Source organism: Protopterus annectens, chromosome 4.part0 (assembly GCF_019279795.1).
Source record: "Protopterus annectens isolate FY-2018-M chromosome 4.part0, PAN1.0, whole genome shotgun sequence".
NCBI classification, from domain to species: Eukaryota; Metazoa; Chordata; order Ceratodontiformes; family Protopteridae; genus Protopterus; species Protopterus annectens.
Genome location: NC_056733.1, coordinates 910,508,728 through 910,530,385, shown reverse-complemented (window position 1 = coordinate 910,530,385; position 21,658 = coordinate 910,508,728). Strand labels below are relative to the sequence as shown.

At 36.9% G+C, this 21,658-nt stretch overlaps 1 protein-coding gene across 2 annotated transcripts in view; it reads right to left on the bottom strand.

Annotated features, from left to right (window-relative positions):
• The window catches only part of POP5 (POP5 homolog, ribonuclease P/MRP subunit), an 80,613-nt gene that overhangs the window by 6,244 nt on the left and 52,711 nt on the right, over positions 1-21,658 (bottom strand). For both annotated transcript variants that reach the window (XM_044068874.1, XM_044068875.1), the window contains exon 4: positions 6,325-6,408. In XM_044068874.1, the coding sequence (XP_043924809.1) occupies positions 6,325-6,408 (84 nt within the window). The remainder of the gene's footprint in view (positions 1-6,324; positions 6,409-21,658) is intronic.

Sequence of the window (21,658 nt, the reverse complement as noted above, 5' to 3'; positions counted from 1 at the left end):
TCCTCCTTTGACTTCTCCCCAATCCCTAACTTCTCCTCATCCCCATTTCCTCCTTTGACTTCTCCCCAATCCCTAACTTCTCCCCAATCTCCATTTTCCTCCTGTAACTTCACCCCAATCCCCATTTTCCTCCTCTAACTTCTCCCCAATCAATGATACACACTTCTCTTACAATGTAATACAATATTGAGGTAAGAATGTAGGAATGATCACATTCAGTGCTAAAACGTTAGTAAGAAACCACTAGTTGAGCAATTTGTGTACTTATTCTCGTAGCTTTTTTCTTTTCTGTATGCATTTTGGTCAGTTACCCGTCAGACATTAACCTGCACATTTTACTAATGTAACTCGCTGTTGTTGCCTGGTTTTTACAATCCAGGCCCGAGTCTGCAAAGGGTGCACAGAGATCAGAACCCTACCCTGGTAGACAAACTGAAATAAATCAATCAGTTAACTGATAAGTTTATTTCGAGCCAAGGAACCTTGGTCCAAAGGTTATTAACAAATTTGCATTCACGTTATTAGATCTGAAGCTGCACATTCTGGAAAATCAGGTGTAGATGTCAAATAATCCCTCCATTTGGGGACAAACTGGGTCTAATGGCCAGGGATGGTGGAAGAACAGACTTGGGGAAACCCAAATGTGTCCCCCCATCCACTCTCTACAACTTACCATCAGCTGCTACTGTCTCCTCATGTTTATCAGGTCTCCCAGATCCACCATAGCCTAACCTGGGCTCAAACTAAGGCCACGTCTGGGGCCAATGAGGACGTTAAGAACACTGTTGCAGCATCATACTGCCGCCGAGGAGTGTGTCCTAACACCCACTACCCTCACAAAGCATGCCGAGGAGTGTGTCTGAACACCCACTACTCTCACAAAGCAGCCTTTCTGAGCTCAGTTTTATTTGCTGTGTTGGTAAGTGCATGCACACTTCTGAATATACACAATGTTTGCAGCACAGACCCCACCAGTCTTTTAATACTGCTGTATACAGTGACAAGCCTAGGCTGCCTCCCCAGTGGGGTGACCCGATGTCAGTCACTCACACCCTCCCCACAAGCGGCCCCTGCAGCACCCATGTAACTAGTCGAGCTATTTGAACATGGGTCATCCCTCCGTGCCATGGGGCTACTCTCTGTGTACAGCTCATATGGCATATATACAGCTCAAATGTACTAAACATCTTAAGAATGTAAAGTGCATGCTCTTGTGCAGAATAAATTCAGCTCTCACTTTCAAAGGAGGTTCTATATACCACCAGGAATGTGGAGCCCGAACAGACCATACTCAAGATCTTGGCTACTGAAATGAAGGCATGGAAAGTTCAGAAATGTGGTCAGTGTTTACCAAGGGGGTAAACCCAGGACCTTCTGGTGGACACTAGTGACTTGAAAAGCCAGCTATCTAAAGAAAGAGACTTTCCATGCAATACTGTGTATGTGTGTGTGTGTGTGTGTGTGGGGGGGGGGGGGTCCTCCAAATTTTGGTCACCTGGTACTGATCATCCAGAAAGGTAGCAAGTGTGGAAATTGTTAACGTGAAGGTCCTAGTTGGGGGGGGGCCTGTAGAATAATAACTGTATGACTACAAGGGCATTCTGGCAAACACCCACCGACTCTGCAAATGGAGCAGAACACTGCTCTAGTTGTTCTCAGTGGTGATGAAAAATGCTGACCTCAACTACATATAACCTGTGAAGGTGGAAGTGACACGGACGATCTCCTGAATAAAGTGGACATACGTTTGTCTAAGGAGCAGAGCCAAAAGGAAGTGATGTGAACTGAATAAAATTTCTGTAGATGAGTTCACTGCAGCAATTAAACAGTTCTGCTGTGGCAAAGTAGCAGGAATGAAAGAGATCTACGAATAATGCTGGTTTTCCTAAAGTGCCATGAGTAAGGTGCCTCTGCAATGTTGTCCAGAAGGCATCAACAGTACCTTTGGAACAATAAACTGGGGTGTAAGAACAGGGACAGAAATGTGTGTTCCAATTAGATGAGAGAGATGTTACTCACATAGGTAAGCCTACTCCTCAGTGCTGGAAGACAGACTTTGTTCAAAAATTAAGTATCTGATTCAAACTCTGTCCTTGTCACTGAACAACTGGAGGGGCCAAAGGAGTTCCCCAATGCACTCTGTGTGTGTTTTGTAGATTTGGAGACATAGGACTACTTACTCCAGAAATGCCTGTAGGAGAAACTAAAAACAGTATGACATCTCAGGGTTGTTGCTTATATGCCATCAGTCTCCTTTGTTTGTGGAAAAACAGTTAAGCTTACAATCTTTTTTATTTCAGTTGCGCTTGCAATCTTAACATTAAGTCATACACATTCAAGGTGGGCACAGGACTCTACTTAGGGTGCATCTTGTGTTCCCTCTTGTTCTCTAGTTTCTGGGAGGATTTCAAGATGCAGCCAATGTTTGACACTATCCAGTTTAAGGTGCAAGGACTGTGTCTTTGTTGTATGAAGACAACATTGCCATCTTAACCTCAAGTGACCGGTAATGACCGATATGCCCTGGACAGGTTTGCTACAGAATGTGAAGCAGACTGAATGAAAATCAGCTCCTTCAAACCGGAAATTAATGGTTCTTAAAACAGTGGCATTTTCTCTGCATGGGAGAGGACAGCAGGTAGTAGAGAAGTTAAAGATCTTGGAGTTTTGTTCAGGAGTGAAGGTAAGCAGATCAGGAGAATGCCCAGCAGGAGTGAAGGTAAGCAGATCAGGAGAATGCCCGGCAGGAGTGAAGGTAAGCAGATCGGGAGAATGCCCAGCAGGAGTGAAGGTAAGCAGATCGGGAGAATGCCCAGCAGGAGTGAAGGTAAGCAGATCGGGAGAATGCCCAGCAGGAGTGAAGGTAAGCAGATCAGGAGAATGCCCAGCAGGAGTGAAGGTAAGCAGATCAGGAGAATGCCCAGCAGGAGTGAAGGTAAGCAGACACAAGCAGTGGAAAACAGACTGCCTATGCAGTCTCTGGATTCATTCTGCTACACAGTGAGGAAAGACGAGCAATTTACAAAATGGATGGATGGATACAATACCACCATTAATCTATATTCAACTTCAGTACAGTTATTAATAAAAGGGACAGTGGGACTTTTGCTAAGAATTCATGAAGGATATCAACTCCAACTTTTAGCAAACTGCAAAACATCTAATTTGGACCTTGTGTTTCGCCTTGGGTTTCTTCTCTGCTTCTACCATAATTGCTCTTTTACCTCCCCCCTTCCATACCTGCCACACAGATTTGCTCCCTCCTGTGTAAATATTGAGGTGAAGAATACAATTCAGTATTTCTGCCTGATCTGCAACATTTTCACCCCCCCCCCATAAAGTAACCTGCAAATTACTCCTGCAGTAAAAAAAGCCCTTTGCTTATCTAGCTCCTCTCGGCTATTTCTTTGCTTTGCTGCATTTCTCTTGCATACTTGCTGCATTTTTTAATTCTGTTATCTATCCATGCAAAATTCTCTCATCCTCAAAAGAGCTTCCCACTTTCCACTAAATTACTTTCCCTCTTCCTTTACCCAGACTGTTTCCTCTTCTCCCGCTACAATAAATTATCATCTTCCTTAACCCTGATTAACAGAGTTCCTGTTAACCTTTCTGTGTATCAGAATGAAAAATACTCCCCTATAAAACACACATATTTATCCTTGTATCACACTCTCCTATAATCCCACATATCTATCCCTGTATCACACTCTCCTATCATCCCACATATTTATCCCTGTATTGTACTCACCAAGACTCCCTTATAATCCCACATATTTATCCCTCTATCACACTCATGACTTCCCTATAATCCCACATATCTAATTCCAGTATAACACACCACAATTCCTCTATACTCCCACATATCTAATTTCTGTATCACGCTTACAACTCCCAATAAACTACACAAAAGCTGCAAAATTCATTAAGTGCATGCCACCCTCTAAAAGTAGCTTTAAACTGCGTTACTGAAAACAAGAGATCATAAAATGGGGGAAAAATGAAATACTAATTTGTTAATTTTTTTTGTTCCAGAATTTATAAATAGGGGAATACCCACCATAAAGGAAAGCAAAGCAATATTTTTTGTTTTTAATGCTTGATGTCTGTTAAGTCAGAATCTAATCTCAAAAGATAATTCAAAATTTGATATATCCCCAGAAATTACAAATTAATTTTCTGGATGTTATGCTTGGAACAATATCATATCTTTTTACACTCTGCCCCTGCTGTCATCGCCTCCCCCCGGTTAACTGCCCCAATCATTCTTTATCACTTTAGTGGAGGACATAATTTACACTGCAATTAGGGGGTGGTTTGAGGTTTCTGCAGCTGTCTACCTGCACCTAGCTATGCATACGTGGCAAGACACCAGGGAGAAGCAATCAGCCATATGTGGGAAATGCACCCACCAAGTGTCTCTACCCCTCCCATTGTAATATGAGCAGTAGTCTCTCCAATCTGCACCACCAAATGCGCCCCTAAGTGCACGCAACTCCTCCCCCTGCAGAGGTGAGAGGTCATACTTCTTCACTCTTCTTCTTTCCCTGCAAGACCACCTAATCAAACCCTGGTCACATGTATTACAATCAGAACTCCATCCCTTTGCTCCGTGAAGCCAGCTGAACTCGGTCATATTAACCCATTCACTCCAATGGAGCTCAGGCAGTTTGCACTTTAACTTCCAATGGGCGCAGCCTAAGCCTTTTGACAGAATCAAATTATGTCCTCACATTTCAAACAAATTTTCATACCTCTGGTACCACAGGGACTATGAAAGAAGTGTAAATGGCAAACTCTTCAGCACAAACTAGTTTTTTTATAGTGGTAGTACTCTTTAGGTTCCAGACTGTAAACAGAATTGTATAAGTTACAGTAAACACAGTTACAATTACATTTATATTATTTTGTAAACAGCTTACAATATCTCAACAGCCACTCAAGTTACACACATACTGTCAGCAGCATTTTATCCATCTAGCTGAGAGCTTTCAAATGGAGGGTAAGGAGTTCTGTCTGTGTTACTTGGTTCTGGAGATATTTAGAAAAATGTGAAGATTATATCTATATAAATTAATATCATAAAAATAACAGTTAATATCCATTTACCTGCACTAGACAGAGGTCAAGTATTAAATGCAGCTGAGTTTGCCATTGTGCAAGCTTTAAGATGAAAATTTTTAAAACCTTGCACATAGCATGGCTTTGGAATTATTGATGCAAATATGAATAAGCAATATTTGATGCCTAGAGGCATCAGTGGGAGTTAACTACAGATGTACCTGTAGGCATCACCCGGATGTAATGAGTTAATGAAGTGCACTACAAACTAGTTTATTGTAAAATTACATAATTCTTTGACTAGGAAATTAAGCAGAGTGCTGCTATTTGACTTAGTTTTTTAAAAGCTCATCAACATCAAAGGACCTAGATGAAACTGTACAGACCTTCTACTGTAAAAAGGATTTCTTAAAAACACATCTCAGCTGGCTTTGTCTTACACATCTCAACTGGCTTTGTAATATAACAATCACAAAAAGACATGTATATGTGTGTTTTGTGATAATTTGGCACGATGGCACAATAATTAGTGTTGCGCCCTCATATCTCCAAGGCTAAGGGTTCGATCCTTACCTCCAGTACTATATCGATGTACTGTATGGAATATGCATGTTTTCCCCTTGTCTACTTAACTTTCTCCAAGTACTCTTGTTTCTTCTCAAAGGTATGCTGACTAATTGGCTACTCTAAATTACATAAGTTTTACAGAACCCTTGTCCTGGCTGAAAAAGTCTGCAAGGACTGGATATCAAATTATGCACCAAATTAATAAAAAAAAATGATAAGGGGGGCAAATCCTTTAAAGAAACACATAGAAAAGGGTCATACGTTGTTCTGATGTAACAGCACTGATGGTATAGATAAGCCTGCACCAGTTACAGTCCCTTGTTCTGCCAAAAGGAGGGGGAAGCAACGCCGAGAACACGGGGCATGGCTACTCTGTAGAAGTACATTAGCTGTCATTCTAATCAGTCTGCACAGACAAAAGTATTGATAAACATAGGATGGGTGTTAACATATTACTACATTCATTGTCAGAAGTACTTACCAATTGTGAGTTGTTAACTGCTGCTGTCACAATCTCAAATTCTCCCAATAGAGGGCAGAGAGGACTATCTGGCTATGTGACCTGTACAGGAACATGTACTGGCATTCATTCAGCTTATTAAATGGACAATTCTAGTCTCAGCTCTTGTTTTTAGGTTTATTTAAAAAAAAAATACATTTTTTAACACTGGATGTGGCATGCTGAAAAGTGCTTACCTTCAGTGGAGCAGTTTCTCAGCAGCAGCATGAGCTGTCTTCTGTTGTACTGAATCAGGAACTTCTGACATGTTCGGATCGTGGCTGAAGAGCAAATACATAGTGAACATAATCATCTACCCAAAGAATGACACTTGCCAATCCAAGACAAGAGCAGCAAACACTCATTCTCCACATTTTTATCATACTCCCATCCTAGGTTAGCAAAACACCAAGCTGTCCATAAAACAACAAACACATGAAACCCATGTGGCACATACACTCTCAAAATGATACAACTCCATATAGTCAGGTGAGCTTGTACTGGTTTGTTCTACTGCATGTAAATAACTACCGCACAGGTTACGTTTTCTTTTTAAGTTCAGTCCATTTGCTAGTCTTGCAAAGTAAATATTAAGATGAGTCGGATCAGGAGCACATGCTCTAAAATGCACTTTAGCAAGACTAATCTTAATTTTAGGCAAATGCTCCTATCTGGACAGGTAAACTTACATTATTTTGTGTGTTTGTTGCAATTTAAAAAGGAATGAGGGTTCTGAATTTTTTAAGTAGTTTTACTGCAGCAAAAAGTCTTGAAAATGTGACAGGTTTAAAAATGAAGATAAAAAGCATCTATGTAAGAGATCAGCCTGCGAAATATTAGTGTGTGCATGCAAACTAAAAGTTGGAAATACACATCCAAAAGAACTATAATATGCAATAGGCAGGAGTAACAACTTTGTCATAATGGCTACTCTGTCCATACTGACATGGAATGTAAGTGGCACTACAGTTGCAGACAAAATATTATTCAGTATGCTTTAAGTTAGGGTGCAAATAGCAATGTTGCAGGAGTAATACTTAGAAATCAGTGTGACATTTTGACAAAAACAGGGCTTCTGTGTGGACAGTAAAACATCAGAGACAAAGGGAAAAGGGAAGTAATAATACTGGATTGCTACAACGGTGACAGAAGTGGAAAAAGGGACAATGGTAGCTATGTGGTAGTAATAATCCTGATTGCTAGAACACAGTGATAGAAGTGGGAAAAGGGACAATGGTAGATTTGAGGTAATAAGGTTATTAGCAGCAGAGGTGGATTAAGTCAGCAAGTATTTATACTACACATAAAACTACTATTATGGAGATTAAGAAAATGGTGGTACTTTCCAATCTAAATCTGCCAGTTTTTAAAAGTTACTTACGAATGGAAACTGGATTTTTTCAATAAGAACACAGAAGGGAAAATATAACAAAAAGACTGCATATTTGTAGATTTATGAAAAAAAAAGTATATAGTTGCCAGCCCGATGCCCAACCTTCAGCGAAGGTATGCCCATTCACGCAGGTCTTTGTGAGGCCACTCGACCGCGGGGAAGACATGCAGACTCCACACAGAAGGCACTCCAGCCAAGAATTGAACAGGAGAACCTCCTGCTGTGAGGCAACAATGCTACCGCTGTACCACCGCAGCTTAAATTTTGTTTCTTTTTTTAACCAATAAAGTCTGACTGGTTTACATTCCTATTTTCAGTGGAGGTCCAGGGGAGAAAAGCATAAGAAACAGTAGATGAAACATTTAACAAAAGTTTAAGTAAGCTCTAAAGAAAGAGCAGCAAGCAACTAACATACATAGGTATAATGTGTAGCAAGCTAGAAGTGCCACTGATTTACATTACAGACCACCACTTGAGCAGGAAATCATCAGTACAAATAGAATATCACTAAGCAACACAGAATGCATCACAACACAGCAGCTGAAGTAATGGAATATATATTCACTTTGGTATGACAGCTGGTTAGAAAGCAAACAAAAGATGTATTTTTTCATGGGAGTAGTGCAAACATTTCTCATAAGAAGAGTGCAATAAACTCACTTCAGTAAGACATAAAAAGCCAGGTAGGAAGAAATGGTTTAAATGAGTAGAAGAAATCTTTCAGTATTTTAGCTATTTTTACCTTGAAGATTCCAAATACTTGCAGATTCTAGTATGAATTACAAGTACTTTGAGGTAAGTTTTAAAAGCCCCTGGAGGTTGTCAGTATTATGATGACCCAAATGCGGTTACATAGTTATGCTTACTGAATATAGAGAGACCCCATGCAAGTTGCTGGATTTTTGGGATGCTATTACGCATCAGGCCTTTGAAAGAAAGTTCCTTTTGCATTTGTACCATTTTACTGCACTACTCACGGCAGGGGTGTTTGAGGGATGGGGTAGTATTTTATTTATCATTATGAGTGGAGTTGGGTTTGTGATATCTGGTGTGGTAGTTCTAGCTGCTTTAGGTTCCGCAGATGACTGCACTGATTTTTTTTTTTTGGTTGGACACAGATTTACGTATCTTACTACATCACCATTCAAGCTTGTTCATTAGTGTAGCTTGAAAACTTGGGAAAATTGCAAAAGCACACTGTAGCTAAGATGGGTATTGCAGTTACCTTCCTGCTGTGATCAGTGTGATATGACCCAGCTTTGTAAAGCAGCCCAAATTTGCATTTTTTTTTGTTTCTGATAATATTGATGTGTTGGTGAAATTTTAGTTTGTCATCTATGATGCCAGTTAGTAGCTTGGTATGGTGACTTGATCTACTTTGGGATTCATTTTTCTTTTTGGGGATTGAAGAACAGCTGGGATCAATCTAGGCAGGTCTTGGAAGAGGAACCTTGAGTGATGGACTCGAGTTGGAATATTGTTGGTGCTGGGCAAACAGCAGCTGAGACATCAGCATACTTAAGGACTGTCACGTTTGTTTGGCTTGTGGATGTCATTCATAACTATATTAAGTAGAGGGGTCCTATTACTGATCCCCGTAGCACTCCTGTTTGTACTGGCAGGTGAATAGAGTAGGAGTCCTGACATTTAAACAGACTGCATACAGCTGATGAGGTAGCTGTAAACCATTTAATGGCACTGCGGCTTAGTCCAAGTTGTCAGAGTCAGTGGAGAAGATGACGAGTTACAGTATCACACACCTACGAGTGATCTAGAAGTAGGTTCAAGGGGGCGGAGCCTAGATGGCCAACTGAGAGCAGTGAATTTTGAGAGCTCCATAAAACTAGCATAATAATATAGGAACATTTAATTATTTTCAAGTTTAAAATGTCATAAATCTATAGATAACTACTAAACTACATAAATATCAATTTTGGTGGAGATATACAAAAATTTTCCTCTCAAGTAACTTGGAGATATAGCGAGCCACCAAATATGAACAACTCAAGGAATTCTCACCCAGATGCTGCTTTGAAAAAAAAGAACTGCAATTGATAACATCTACCTTACAAGAACTATCTTTGAAGATGGATGGCTTTAAAAATGACTTAGAAAACCTCAAATTACATTCTCAAAAACAGACTGATACTCTTAAGGAATTATTACAGCAAGACCATACAAAATAACAAACACAGAGACTTCTCTAAATGACATTGAAGGGAGAATTCCAAAAAGAATTTCTGCTTAAAAAGAATGCATAGCTGCCTAACAAAATAGATGACTTAGAAAACAGGGAAAGGAGAAACAACATCAGGATCTTTGGTCTGTCTGAAAACACTGAAGGAGAAGACATTATTTCATTCTTAACATTGATTCCTTAATTTTAGACTTGAAAGAGGGACTTTCATTTGGAATTGAAAGGGCACATAGAAGGAGGTTCCTTCTAACTCAACAAATACTCCACCTAGATCCACAGTTATAAAATTTCTTTCACTTCTGGACAAGGAACGAATATTAAAATCTGCTTGGAGAAAATCACCCTTAAAATACAATCAAAGCCCGATAAGGTTTCTTCTTCTTCTTTTCGGCTGCTCCCGTTAGGGGTCGCCACAGCAGATCAACTGTTTCCATTTCCTCCTGTCCTCTGCATTTTGCTCTGTCACACCAACCACCTGCATATCCTCTCTCACCACATCCATAAACCTTATCTTAGGCCTTCCTCTTTTCCTGCTACCTGGCAGCTTCATCCTTAGCATCTTTTCCCCAATATAGTCTGCATCCCTCCTCAGCACATGTCCAAACCTACGTAATCTTGCCTCTCTGGCTGTCTCCAAATCTTCCAACCTGGGCTGACCCTCTAATATACTTATTCCTAATCCTGTCCATCCTTGTCACACCCAGTGCAAATCTTAACATCTTCAACTCTGCCACATCAAGCTCTGACTCCTGCCTTTTTGTCAATGCCACCGTCTCCAACCCGTATAACATAGCTGGTCTCACTACCCTCTTGTAGACCTTCCCTTTCACTCTTACTGGTACTCGTCTATCACAAATTACTCCTGACACTCTTCTCCACCCACTCCATTCTGCCTGCACTCTCTTCTTCACCTCTCTTCCACACTCACCATTACTCTGAACTGTTGATCCCAAGTACTTAAACTCATTCACCTTTGCCACCTCTACTCCCTGCATCCTCACCATTCCTCTATCCTTCCTCTCATTCACACACATATATTCTGTCTTAGTCCTGCTGACCTTCATTCCTCTTCTCTCTAGAGCATATCTCTACCTCTCCAGGGTCTCCTCCACCTGTTCCCTACTCACACTACAGATCACAATGTCATCTGCAAACATCATAGTCCACGGGGACTCCTGTCTGATCTCGTCTGTCAACCTGTCTATCACCACTGCAAATAAAAAAGGGCTCAGAGCTGATCCTTGATGTAATCCCACCTCCACCTTAAACACATCCGTCACTCTCACCGCTGTCGCACTACCCTCGTACATATCTTGTACCACTCTTACATACTTCTCTGACACTCCTGACTTCCTCATACAATACCACAACTCCTCTCTAGGCACCCTGTCATATGCTTTCTCTAAATCCACAAAGACACAATGAAACTCCTTCTGACCTTCTCCATCAACACTCTCAGAGCAAACATCACATCTGTAGTGCTCATTCCTGGCATGAAACCATACTGCTGATCACTAATCATCACCTCCCTAGCCTGACAAGGTTTGACAATGAATATTCTTCCAGAATACGAGAACAAAGGAAAAAAGTCTGGCCAATAATAAAACTGTTGAAACAAAACATTAAAAGCACAGCTGGCCTTTCCAGCCAAGAAAATATACTTTTTGCCAATGAGATGAGAACCTTTAATGACTTGGAAGAAGCTACTATCGTCATTAAAAACAACAACATAGTGTCTATCCCAGAAGAAATGGAATGAATGGCCCCTACTCTTAAAAGAATAAAAGAAACAAATCCTTGGACTGATGCTAGAAAGAAGAAACAAAAAAACTGATTCCCAGATAGCTGCCCCAAAAAAATAACTCTTACAACTACATCTCTCAAAGTATCAACTGATACGCTACATCACTTGTCGTCTGTTTTTATTTAAAAAAAAGGAGGGTTTCTTAAACAACTGAGAAACAGTAATTATTTATTCAGAATGTTCAAAGGGTCCAATAATTCTTCACAAACAAAGGTAGGTCAAGATGGGTTACTATTCACATTATATATAAGCCAAACAAAGCAACATATAATATAAAGAGATACATTTCTATTCCCCTATTTGAACTCAATGAATACTTATCTTATTTCTCAGTTTTTACTTATAATAATTTAAGTAATTAATTAACTAATTCAACGAGGTACCATTCATCAGAGTTCAGACTCAAATGTAACAAATTAACATCATATATAATAGCAGTAACAGCAGAGTGTTTTGAAAAAAAATGCTGTCATGGAGACTAAGACTTCAGTTAAAGTATGATCTAGAAATGTCATGTATATCCTGGCTGAATAATAGTAGCAACTCTTAGTACAAATGTCATCGTTACTCTGTCTAAATATAGATAACATCTATTATGGCAGGTATCACACCTACGAGTGCTGTTTGATCAATCCTGATATGGTGGACGTGGATGCAGCTGTGTCTGGCAGCTAGTACAAATGTCATTATTATTCTGACTCATCATAGTTGATATCAATTATGGCAGGTATCATAGCTTTGAGTGCTGTTTGATTAAGCCTTCCATGGTGTGTGTGTCTGGCAGCTGTTGTATGCTGCAGTTTTCGTCTCTGGGAAGCTGTGGGTTGTGGCTTGTTGTGATAGAGGTTTACTATATATAGATTTTATATATATATATATATATATATATATATATATATATATATATATACACACACACACACACACACACACACATTATATATATATATATATATACATATAAACAAACAAAAGGACTGTTTTAAACCACATGTACACATACTGATGGTCTCCCAACACTTCGTTTAGCTCATTAAGTTGATTCTTGATTAAAAATAAATAAATAAATAATAATAAAAAAATAATAATAATAATCGCAATTTTATATTTAAAATCTATTTTGGTCCAAACATATTAAGGACTTACATAAGAGTGGAAGTCTGAGTTATTGTGAAAGACTAAGAACACTTGGTCTTGTGAAGAACCCTTTGCAGTGTTCTGGGAGGTGAGCTTGCTTGGACGTGTTGGGCATTTGGGGATAGCCGATTCTAGGGGTGTTTGGGATTGCCGGGAAGTGCTAGAGAGTCATCAAATTTTCTTCGTGGAAATATCTGTGGGAATCAAAGGTGTGTTGAGTCATTCACTGGCAGAGTGGCCACTGCATGGAACATGCTGGTAAAATGGAACAGGACAAATATTGGTTTGGATATTTTAAGAACAGCCTGGAAACCCACCACATGAACTAGTGAATGGTATGCTGGCAAAACGGGATGGGTATTGTTGCCCGTGCTTGAAGTACTGATGTGTGTGTATGTAAGGATGGAAATATACTTCTAACAAATAAACTACAAGGGTCTCAAAATTTATAGTCTATGGACTGTATAAACATGCTTGGAAGGAGCTAATAAGAAGAACAAGCATTACAGCTTGTGGTCTCTCAAATAACTAAGCAACAGCCAACACACACAATAGTTATGTAATGTATGATTTTAGTAAATCTAGACACAAAATATATAATCATCATATAAGATGAAGCAATCCGCTGAATTTAGATATTAAAGGCAGGATTTAATAACATGGGCTTGTGTATAACACTACTACTGTCTTGTCATAAATGACATACACTACACTGTTCATCAAGGGGAAGCATGATGACTTTCTCATATAAGTAAATATGCATAAGAAGTCATGCATTTCCTTTAACTTGAATTGTAGTTTTTGTAATCCATCTTGACCATATATAATACTTAAGAGGTTACCAAGGTAACCAGTTTATACATGACAAACTGACAAAGTTGTTCAAGAGAAACTGAACTTGAAATGTCACAGAATGCAACTATCATATTCCGAACAAATTGTATTAAATTGACAACAGACACTCAGTTTAATAACCTGGGCTTGTGTATAATAACAATACTGTTTTAACTAGTCATAAATGACAGACTATACTGAACATCAAAGGGAAGCATAATGATTTTCGCATATAGGTAAATGTGCATAAGTCATATAATTGCTTTAACCTGAATTGTGGTTTTGTAACCCATCTTGACCATACATAATACTTAAGCTGTTGCCAAGGTAACTTATGACATCAAACTGACAAAGTTGTTCAAGGGAGACAATAGAAGCCTGAACTACAAATGTCACAGAATGTAACAATCACATACTGAACAAATGGTATTAAATTGACAATGATCAGTTTAACCTTTGCTGACTATACAAAATAGAATGTTGCCATTTAAATCTAAAAACTATCAATATATGCCATAAAATGGCAATTTATGAATATGGAAAGGGAACTTGTAATCATAAATCACAATAAGTGAATTTGTTGTTTTTAACCTATAATTTCACTCATTTTATAACAAGAGATGACAAATATGAAAATCTGTATGTGTAAGAAATGGGGAGGGATGCACTGATAATTAAAATGCACTAACTTTCATCAATGTTCACATAAAACAAACTTGATGCTTTTAAGTAAGTTACCAACAAACAAACTGATTACTTAAATGCTGACCAACAATGAAATATAACTTTTAATATATCCAGTAAAACACATTGTATTATAAACATTAGGGATAAATATTATTACTATTTAGATTAAGTAATAAGTTTTGAAAAACTTCATCAATAAGAGTGAATATGTTAAATAACTGCTTGCTACAATCTTTTACTGAGGTTTTATATAAGATACATTCTACTTTACTATGACTGAATTGTCATCCATCTTTCATGTAAATATTAATTGCTTATACAATAAGTAGACATTTATATTGTATTAGAATTATGTGTAATCTACTATATCTGTTCAAAATGACATAAAAATTGCTTATTCCCATTACAAATATTCTCTATATGATAATTCAATTAATGGAGCTCAGATGTTCTGGATTGTCAAGGTATGAGTGACAATCTGATGGACTTGGGTTTATCCATCAGATTAGGAATGAATGATTTTTCATTCCATGGCTAGTGTGGATCTTAGTTTTTTTAACATTTATTAATTTAAAATGTATTTCACAAAAACATCTTTAGTATACCTGACCAAAACATTACTTTACTGTCAAACACTCAAAAGTATAAAACTGATAATTTCCTTTAAAAGCTCAAACATATAATTTATAGTTATCAGAGGAAAATGTTTAATAGTCACAATAAACCAAAAAGTACATAGTCTAAATAACCTAAAATGGATTTAAATTTATTACCTTTAAATACCAATAGCTTAAACAATCCTAGCAAGAGATCAAATCTACTGAAATATTTAAAATTGAACAAAGCACAAATTGTCTTCCTTCAATAAACTCATTTCAAAACAAATGACAATTGCAAATGGAATCCTAAGGAATATATGATATCGGCACAATCCACTTATAAGACAAAGACAAAAGGGGTAACAATTTTATGGAAAACAAATGTGATAAACCCAGAAATCATTTATAAGTATGAAGACAAAGGAGGCCTTATGGCATTAGTAATAGTTAAATATAAGAACAGAATATAAATCCTAGCCAAGCTATACTGGTTTCCAGGCATTGCAACAGGAACAGTTAAAAAACACTTGGATTTCCAGTAATTATAAAAGGCTACTTAATATTAGGAGGAGATTTTAACTGCCTGTTTGATATTTCTGAAACTTCAAATAAAAGACTCCTGCATACATCTGTAAATACTTTCAAATTTAAAGAAGCGAAATCTTCATTTTCCCTTCAAGATCACAGATTTGGTACCCAAACTAGAATAGATAAAATATTTGCTGCCCATGGCTTAAACACTCTAAAATCATTAACTTCTCAATCACTCCCTGCCCCTTTTCAGACCACAGTTCACCGATACTAAAACTTCAAAATGGCTACAAATCATTAATCTTTAACTCCAGAATTCCAGCATATATAACTAAAATTAAAGAGTTCAGACCCTGGTTATCTGAACTACAGTTCTTCTTGGATATTAATTACACCACAGAGATAAAATAATGATATGGGACTCATTAAAAGCTTACATATATGGCAAAACCCTAACTTGGTATAAAATAAATCAAAGAATGGGATTCTGAATTATTAGATCTACAATCCAAACTTTTGTCAGTAAAAGTTGAAAAAAATCAAAATCATTTGAAGATGAAAAAGAAAGTAAGTATTAAACAATAAATACAATGAATTCTAACACATAAAGCTAGTTTAGCTTCTAACACATAAAACTAGTTTAGCTTTAGAAAAACTACAAAATACTACATTGGCCACTTCTCCCAAATGTCTACATAATTTATCTACAAGAATCAAAATACAATCAAAAGCTAATAACATCAAAAGTATCTTCCATGAAAAGAAAGGGAAAAATATGTCTCTGATATAGGTGACATTCTTGATGACTAAAGAAATCACTACATGGAACATTTCCAAAAGGAAAATATACATATTGATCAATTAAATCTAGATGAAAAATATTCCAATATAAAAAAAAAACAGAAAAATTAAAACTAGATCTGCAAGCACCTCTATCTTACAAAGAAATTACAGATGCAATAAGAGGGTAAAAATAATAAATCTCCAGGTACAGATAGCATAAACTATGGAAATATATAAACTTTTTCCTTCAAAGATACTATCCCTCTTTCATAAAACTCTATTAGAAATTTAGTCACAAGCTTTAATACCACCTTTTCTTGGAGATTTTCTTTAATCAAACCAATCCTAAAGGAAAACAAATCCCAAAACCTCTGTACCTCATATAGACCTATATCATTATTAAATAATGACTAAAAGATATGACAATATTAACTAACAGAATGAAAATACAACTATCCAAAACAATAAATAAATGATCAAACTGGATTTATATATCATAGGCACACACGACAATATTAAAATGATTATGAACATAATCTATAAGAGAAATTAAGAAAATAAAAGAACACTCATAATTGGCTTAGATATAGAGAAAGCCTTTGATTCCCTAAATTGGGACTACTTATTCAAAATCTTAATGCTATTTGAATTTCCTGCATCCTTTGTTCATCTCCTAAAGAATACATACATTATATATATATATATATATATATATATATATATATATATATATATATATATATATACACATACACACACACACACACACACAAATAATTTAGCGCATGTCAAGTTAGTTCCTTTTACCTCTGAAACTATACATATAACAAAAGACACTAAACAAGGATGTTCCATGTCACTGATTCTATTTGCTCTGGCTATTGAAATACTGGCAGATTCAAATCGTAACAATATAAAAATCAAAGGAATATATTGTTTATGAACAATACAATTCTAAAGTAATGCCATTTGCTGAGGACACATTACTAACATTATCTAATACAAGAGAGACATTAGAAGAATTAGATACATTAAATTGACAAATTTCACATGACTTCAGGACTCCATTTCAATAAATCAAAATCAGAATTTTTATTTTTAAATAAAAAAAAGAACTGCAGACTAAGGGGGATCACATCATAGGGAAACAAGTATCTACCTTAAAATCTCTAGGAATTGAGTTATGCAAGGATAATAATGAATTGGTCTAAAAAGATTACAATAATAATTATCTATACAATTAAAATCTCTGTGGAAAAATGGAATAAAATAATATTAACATTTGATGATAGACTACAGTTAATAAAAATGGTTTTACTGCCCAAGATCCTACATATAGCCTTGGCAATACAACTGTTACCAGAAAGGAATATACCTAAAGAAATAAATTTATGCTTAATAAAATTGTTGGTTTCCCAAAAGAAACAGAATAGCTTTAATACACCATATCAGACCATGGAAATGGGGAGGATTAAACTTTTCCGATACAGAAACATATATAAAAGCATCAATATCCAAAACAATCTCAAGATTGGATAAGTCCAAATTACTCTGCAAATTGGAAATAATTATTAACTGTAATATCAATAAATGAATATGATTTATGAAAAAAAAATTCAAACAGATAAAAACAATTTGCCATAGCACACATGTATTAGTATGCAATATAACATAACTAAACCCACTAAAACTCGTATGATTAATTATTACATTGATTCATTTAGGAAAATTATTAATGCAAATATAGATTTAAAAATCTGGTTTGATCTTTTAACACCATTTATAATCACAAAGAACTTTCCACATAAAATATATATATAAAAATTATTAATGCAAATATAGATTTAAAAATCTGGTTTATCTTTTAACACCATTTATAATCACAAAGAACTTTCCACATAAAATATATAGATAAAACTGGGAACAGAAATGATTTGTTTGTTGGCTCCAATGCATCAAAGAACTAAAAGTTTTAGATATGCAAGTAATAAAAACAACATACAAAATTCCACAACAGGACTGGCTAATCTTTGCAAAGTATTCTGTCATATTTGCAAGATTTAAGTACAATAATTAACAATTAATTTTAAAGAAATACCTAAATTTATGAAATACATATATAATGACTGACATGGGAAACTATTTCAAAATTTTACAAAATACTGATAAACTATAAAACAACACCCAAAACGTCTTATTGGAAATATATAACAAAAGGACACAATACAGTTAACTGGAGATATTAAAACAAATATCTTATTAATCGATAAAATATACATCCTTTACACAATACTGGAAAGTTTTTAAATTGGAAATGCTTGCACAGAGCATTCTTAACCCCAGACAGAATCAGTAAAATTAGTACTTCCATAAAAGGAATAAGTTGGAGATGTGAGCAAGTACACAATGCAGATTGGAACCACATTTTCTTTGATTGTGTTAAAATTGAGCCATTTTGGAATGGTATTAATAACTTTCTACAAGATTTAATGAATCATTTTATTTAACTAAAGCTCTTGTATTATTAAATGTGAACAAAGATCCTAATTTGAGTAGGTAAAACATGTATCTAGTATAGACTATACTTGCACTTTCAAGGAAGTGTATAACAAGAAGATGGAATACAAACAATTCCAACTTTGGAAGACTTCTACAGCCTACTGAAGACCACAACATTACTGGAAATTAAAATTAAAGAACTAAGAATTTATCCAAAGCCATTTATCAACAACCCTTGGGGAAAAGTCTTATCATTGACTGACACTATACAATAATTGATAAGACACTCTTATAATGGATTGGACATACTTATAAAGTAACTGTATACATTAAGATCTATCATAGTGTCAGGATAATGTAAATAGTGTCCATATTTATACATAATATCTTAAATAACTATTATGGAATTCATTCAAATGTATTTGAAAAAAAATGAGAAGAAGTAGGTTCAAGACAGGCTTAACCATATTTCTGTTTTGGCTGACTTGTGTCTAGAAAATGTAATAGGACACCTTTAGTGCTGTAACAGGGCCAGAAGCTTTGGTGCTATATGTTTTTCTAGCACAAATGTAGGATTTCATGACGGATACAACTTTCCAGTACTTTAAAGAGTAGAGGAAGTAGTGCAGTAAGTCAATAGTTTGAAAATTCGCTGGATGTACCTCCTGTATGTACAGGTATAAGGTAAGCATTTTTCCATATTTTTGGAACATATGATTGTTGTAAGGACCTGTTGAGAAGTATAAAAACCAAGTAGCTTACTCCATCTGACTTCATTTACGGAGGGAGATGTTATAATCAGAGGGCAAAGGCAAGTAAAAACAAATAACTGAACCATCCAAAAACAAAGACTTGTGTACTCTATTACTCAGTTAAGGAAAATCATGAGTTCTTGCTGATTAAATAAATTTTTGTCATTTTAATGCTGCCTAAACAGCTTGTGTATGTTCTGTCCTTGTATTTCTCTTTGGTTTGGTTTAAGATATCCTTTTCAATCTGTAGTATCGGGGGGGGGGTGTAATGACCAACCTGGAAGAAACAGAAAGTAAAGTTCATGTACTGCACTAAACTCTTTATTAATGGTAGATTTATTCAGAGAGACAACAAATGAGGGGCATAGATGTAATTCCCTATACTGCCAGAAAGATCACACTGTCGCAACTATGCAGGCATGAACACTAGTCTGCTTTTTCCCTTGCTAGCAGAGTTTTAAGAGATTTTAAAAAAACAAAGCTATTTTGGGTATTAAGGTCAATACAGGAGCTGTAATGACAAAACACCCCCATAAATAATGGCAGCTGCATACACTGACAGGTTACAGATTCACTGCTTTTCCTAAGAATCAGCAGATATCAATGCAGTTTATAAGCATCTTGAAGCTTACTTATTCTTTTCTTTACTTAGGGCAACATTGAGTAGCCCATTCCTTCATTTGCTAGAAAAACTAAGGTGCAAAGCAACTTATACAGATAGGTCACTTCCCTGCTGGTCATGGGATAGGCATAAAGTCCAATACTATGTAAACTCAGCAAAGGAGGCATGTTGCACAGATCCAGGTCTGTATCTTTTTGTCAACTACAAAAAAAATACATAAATAAAACTAAAAATCAGCGGCTTTCATCCTTGGGCTTCAAAAAGCTGAAAGAATACAGACTACTGAATCTCTGTGTAAAAGAGATGACGCACCCCCCTTACAATGAAAGGGAGATTGTTTAATTGTGCTGCTATTTCGTTTGTCTGGGACTCTTACAGCAGCTTCTGTTTTGTGGGAGACTTATTGCAGTATCTGCTTTGCACATTGCTTTATTCAGCAGTATCTGCCTCCGTGTCAGTATCTGCTTCTACAGCAGCTTATACTAACTGTGCGTGTGTGTACGCACGCATAATGTTGCTGTGAAGTTTGCATGTTCAAAAAAATTGATTCTATGCATCCTAAATTCAACTAGTTTGATCATCCTTCTCAATGATTTGTGTCAAAGGTGGAGAATTTTGATTAAAATGTTTGATGATTGTCTCACCATCCTGCTGTTGTCAAGTTCTCTTATCTTCACAGAGGATTACAGCCACCATTAAAACACCCTATTCCACTTGCGGATCTTCCAGTGGTACTTGTGCCTCTGTATCCCCAGGACAAGATTACTCCAGTACGCTATACCAGGGGTTTCCAGACTTAGAGCCTTACTGTGTAGAATCAGTGGAGTACTCAGCAGCTCAGCTACTAACAGAAGTACCTAGATATCCACATACTACGCCAATCTGCTCTGCTTGTTAGTTCAGTCAGTCATGTAACATCTACAAGGTTCTGTTGCAGATAGCCCTACAAGGCCTGGATCTTCCTTTTTAAGGACCTACTACTGTGGTGTTGAATTACTCATCCCAACCCAGGGGCGCTGGAAATTCCAAAACTTTGGCTCAGTTCTTCTGGTGAATGTAAATTCACTTTAAGGGCCAAGCCTTTGTAACTACTTACCAGGATGCAGAGAACATACATAAAAGAGTCGAAAGTGGCTCTCTGAGGGGGTTCAGTGTTGTGAGTGCCGTAAGATAAGGGTTGAATAGCAGAGTTCCTGAAAGCTACCCTTTGCCCCACAGGAGTCCATTTTTCCAGAGAACCAACGATCAGACCCTTTCTTGGGTTACCGGCCTTTTTCTCTCATTACTGGGTTGCAGTCAATCGACAGGGGCACTCAATGGGAAGTTACACAACGAGGTTTGAGGTTTTCTGTTACAGTTCTCCACATGCCAAATATATGAGGGAAGAAGGCATGCTATACTCTCCACTCTGGACAGCACTCACTCTCTTAAGGGATGTTGACAGCAAGCAGTGCTGCCCCTCTTCCCTGAAGTACGGGAGATGGTTTTGCAGTCTCTACTGGAAAATGGCACCACCCTGTATGGCCTCACTGCAGCCCTAACACAGTGAGGTGAGCAGGCAAAACCCCCTTCATTCCTTTCTCTCACTGTCACACTCCTCTAATGCTGGTGCCATTAACTGAACCCCAGTCATCAGTGCCACAAAGGCTATGTGAAGAAGTCTCAGTTCTCCAAAAAGGGAGATCCTGTTTGG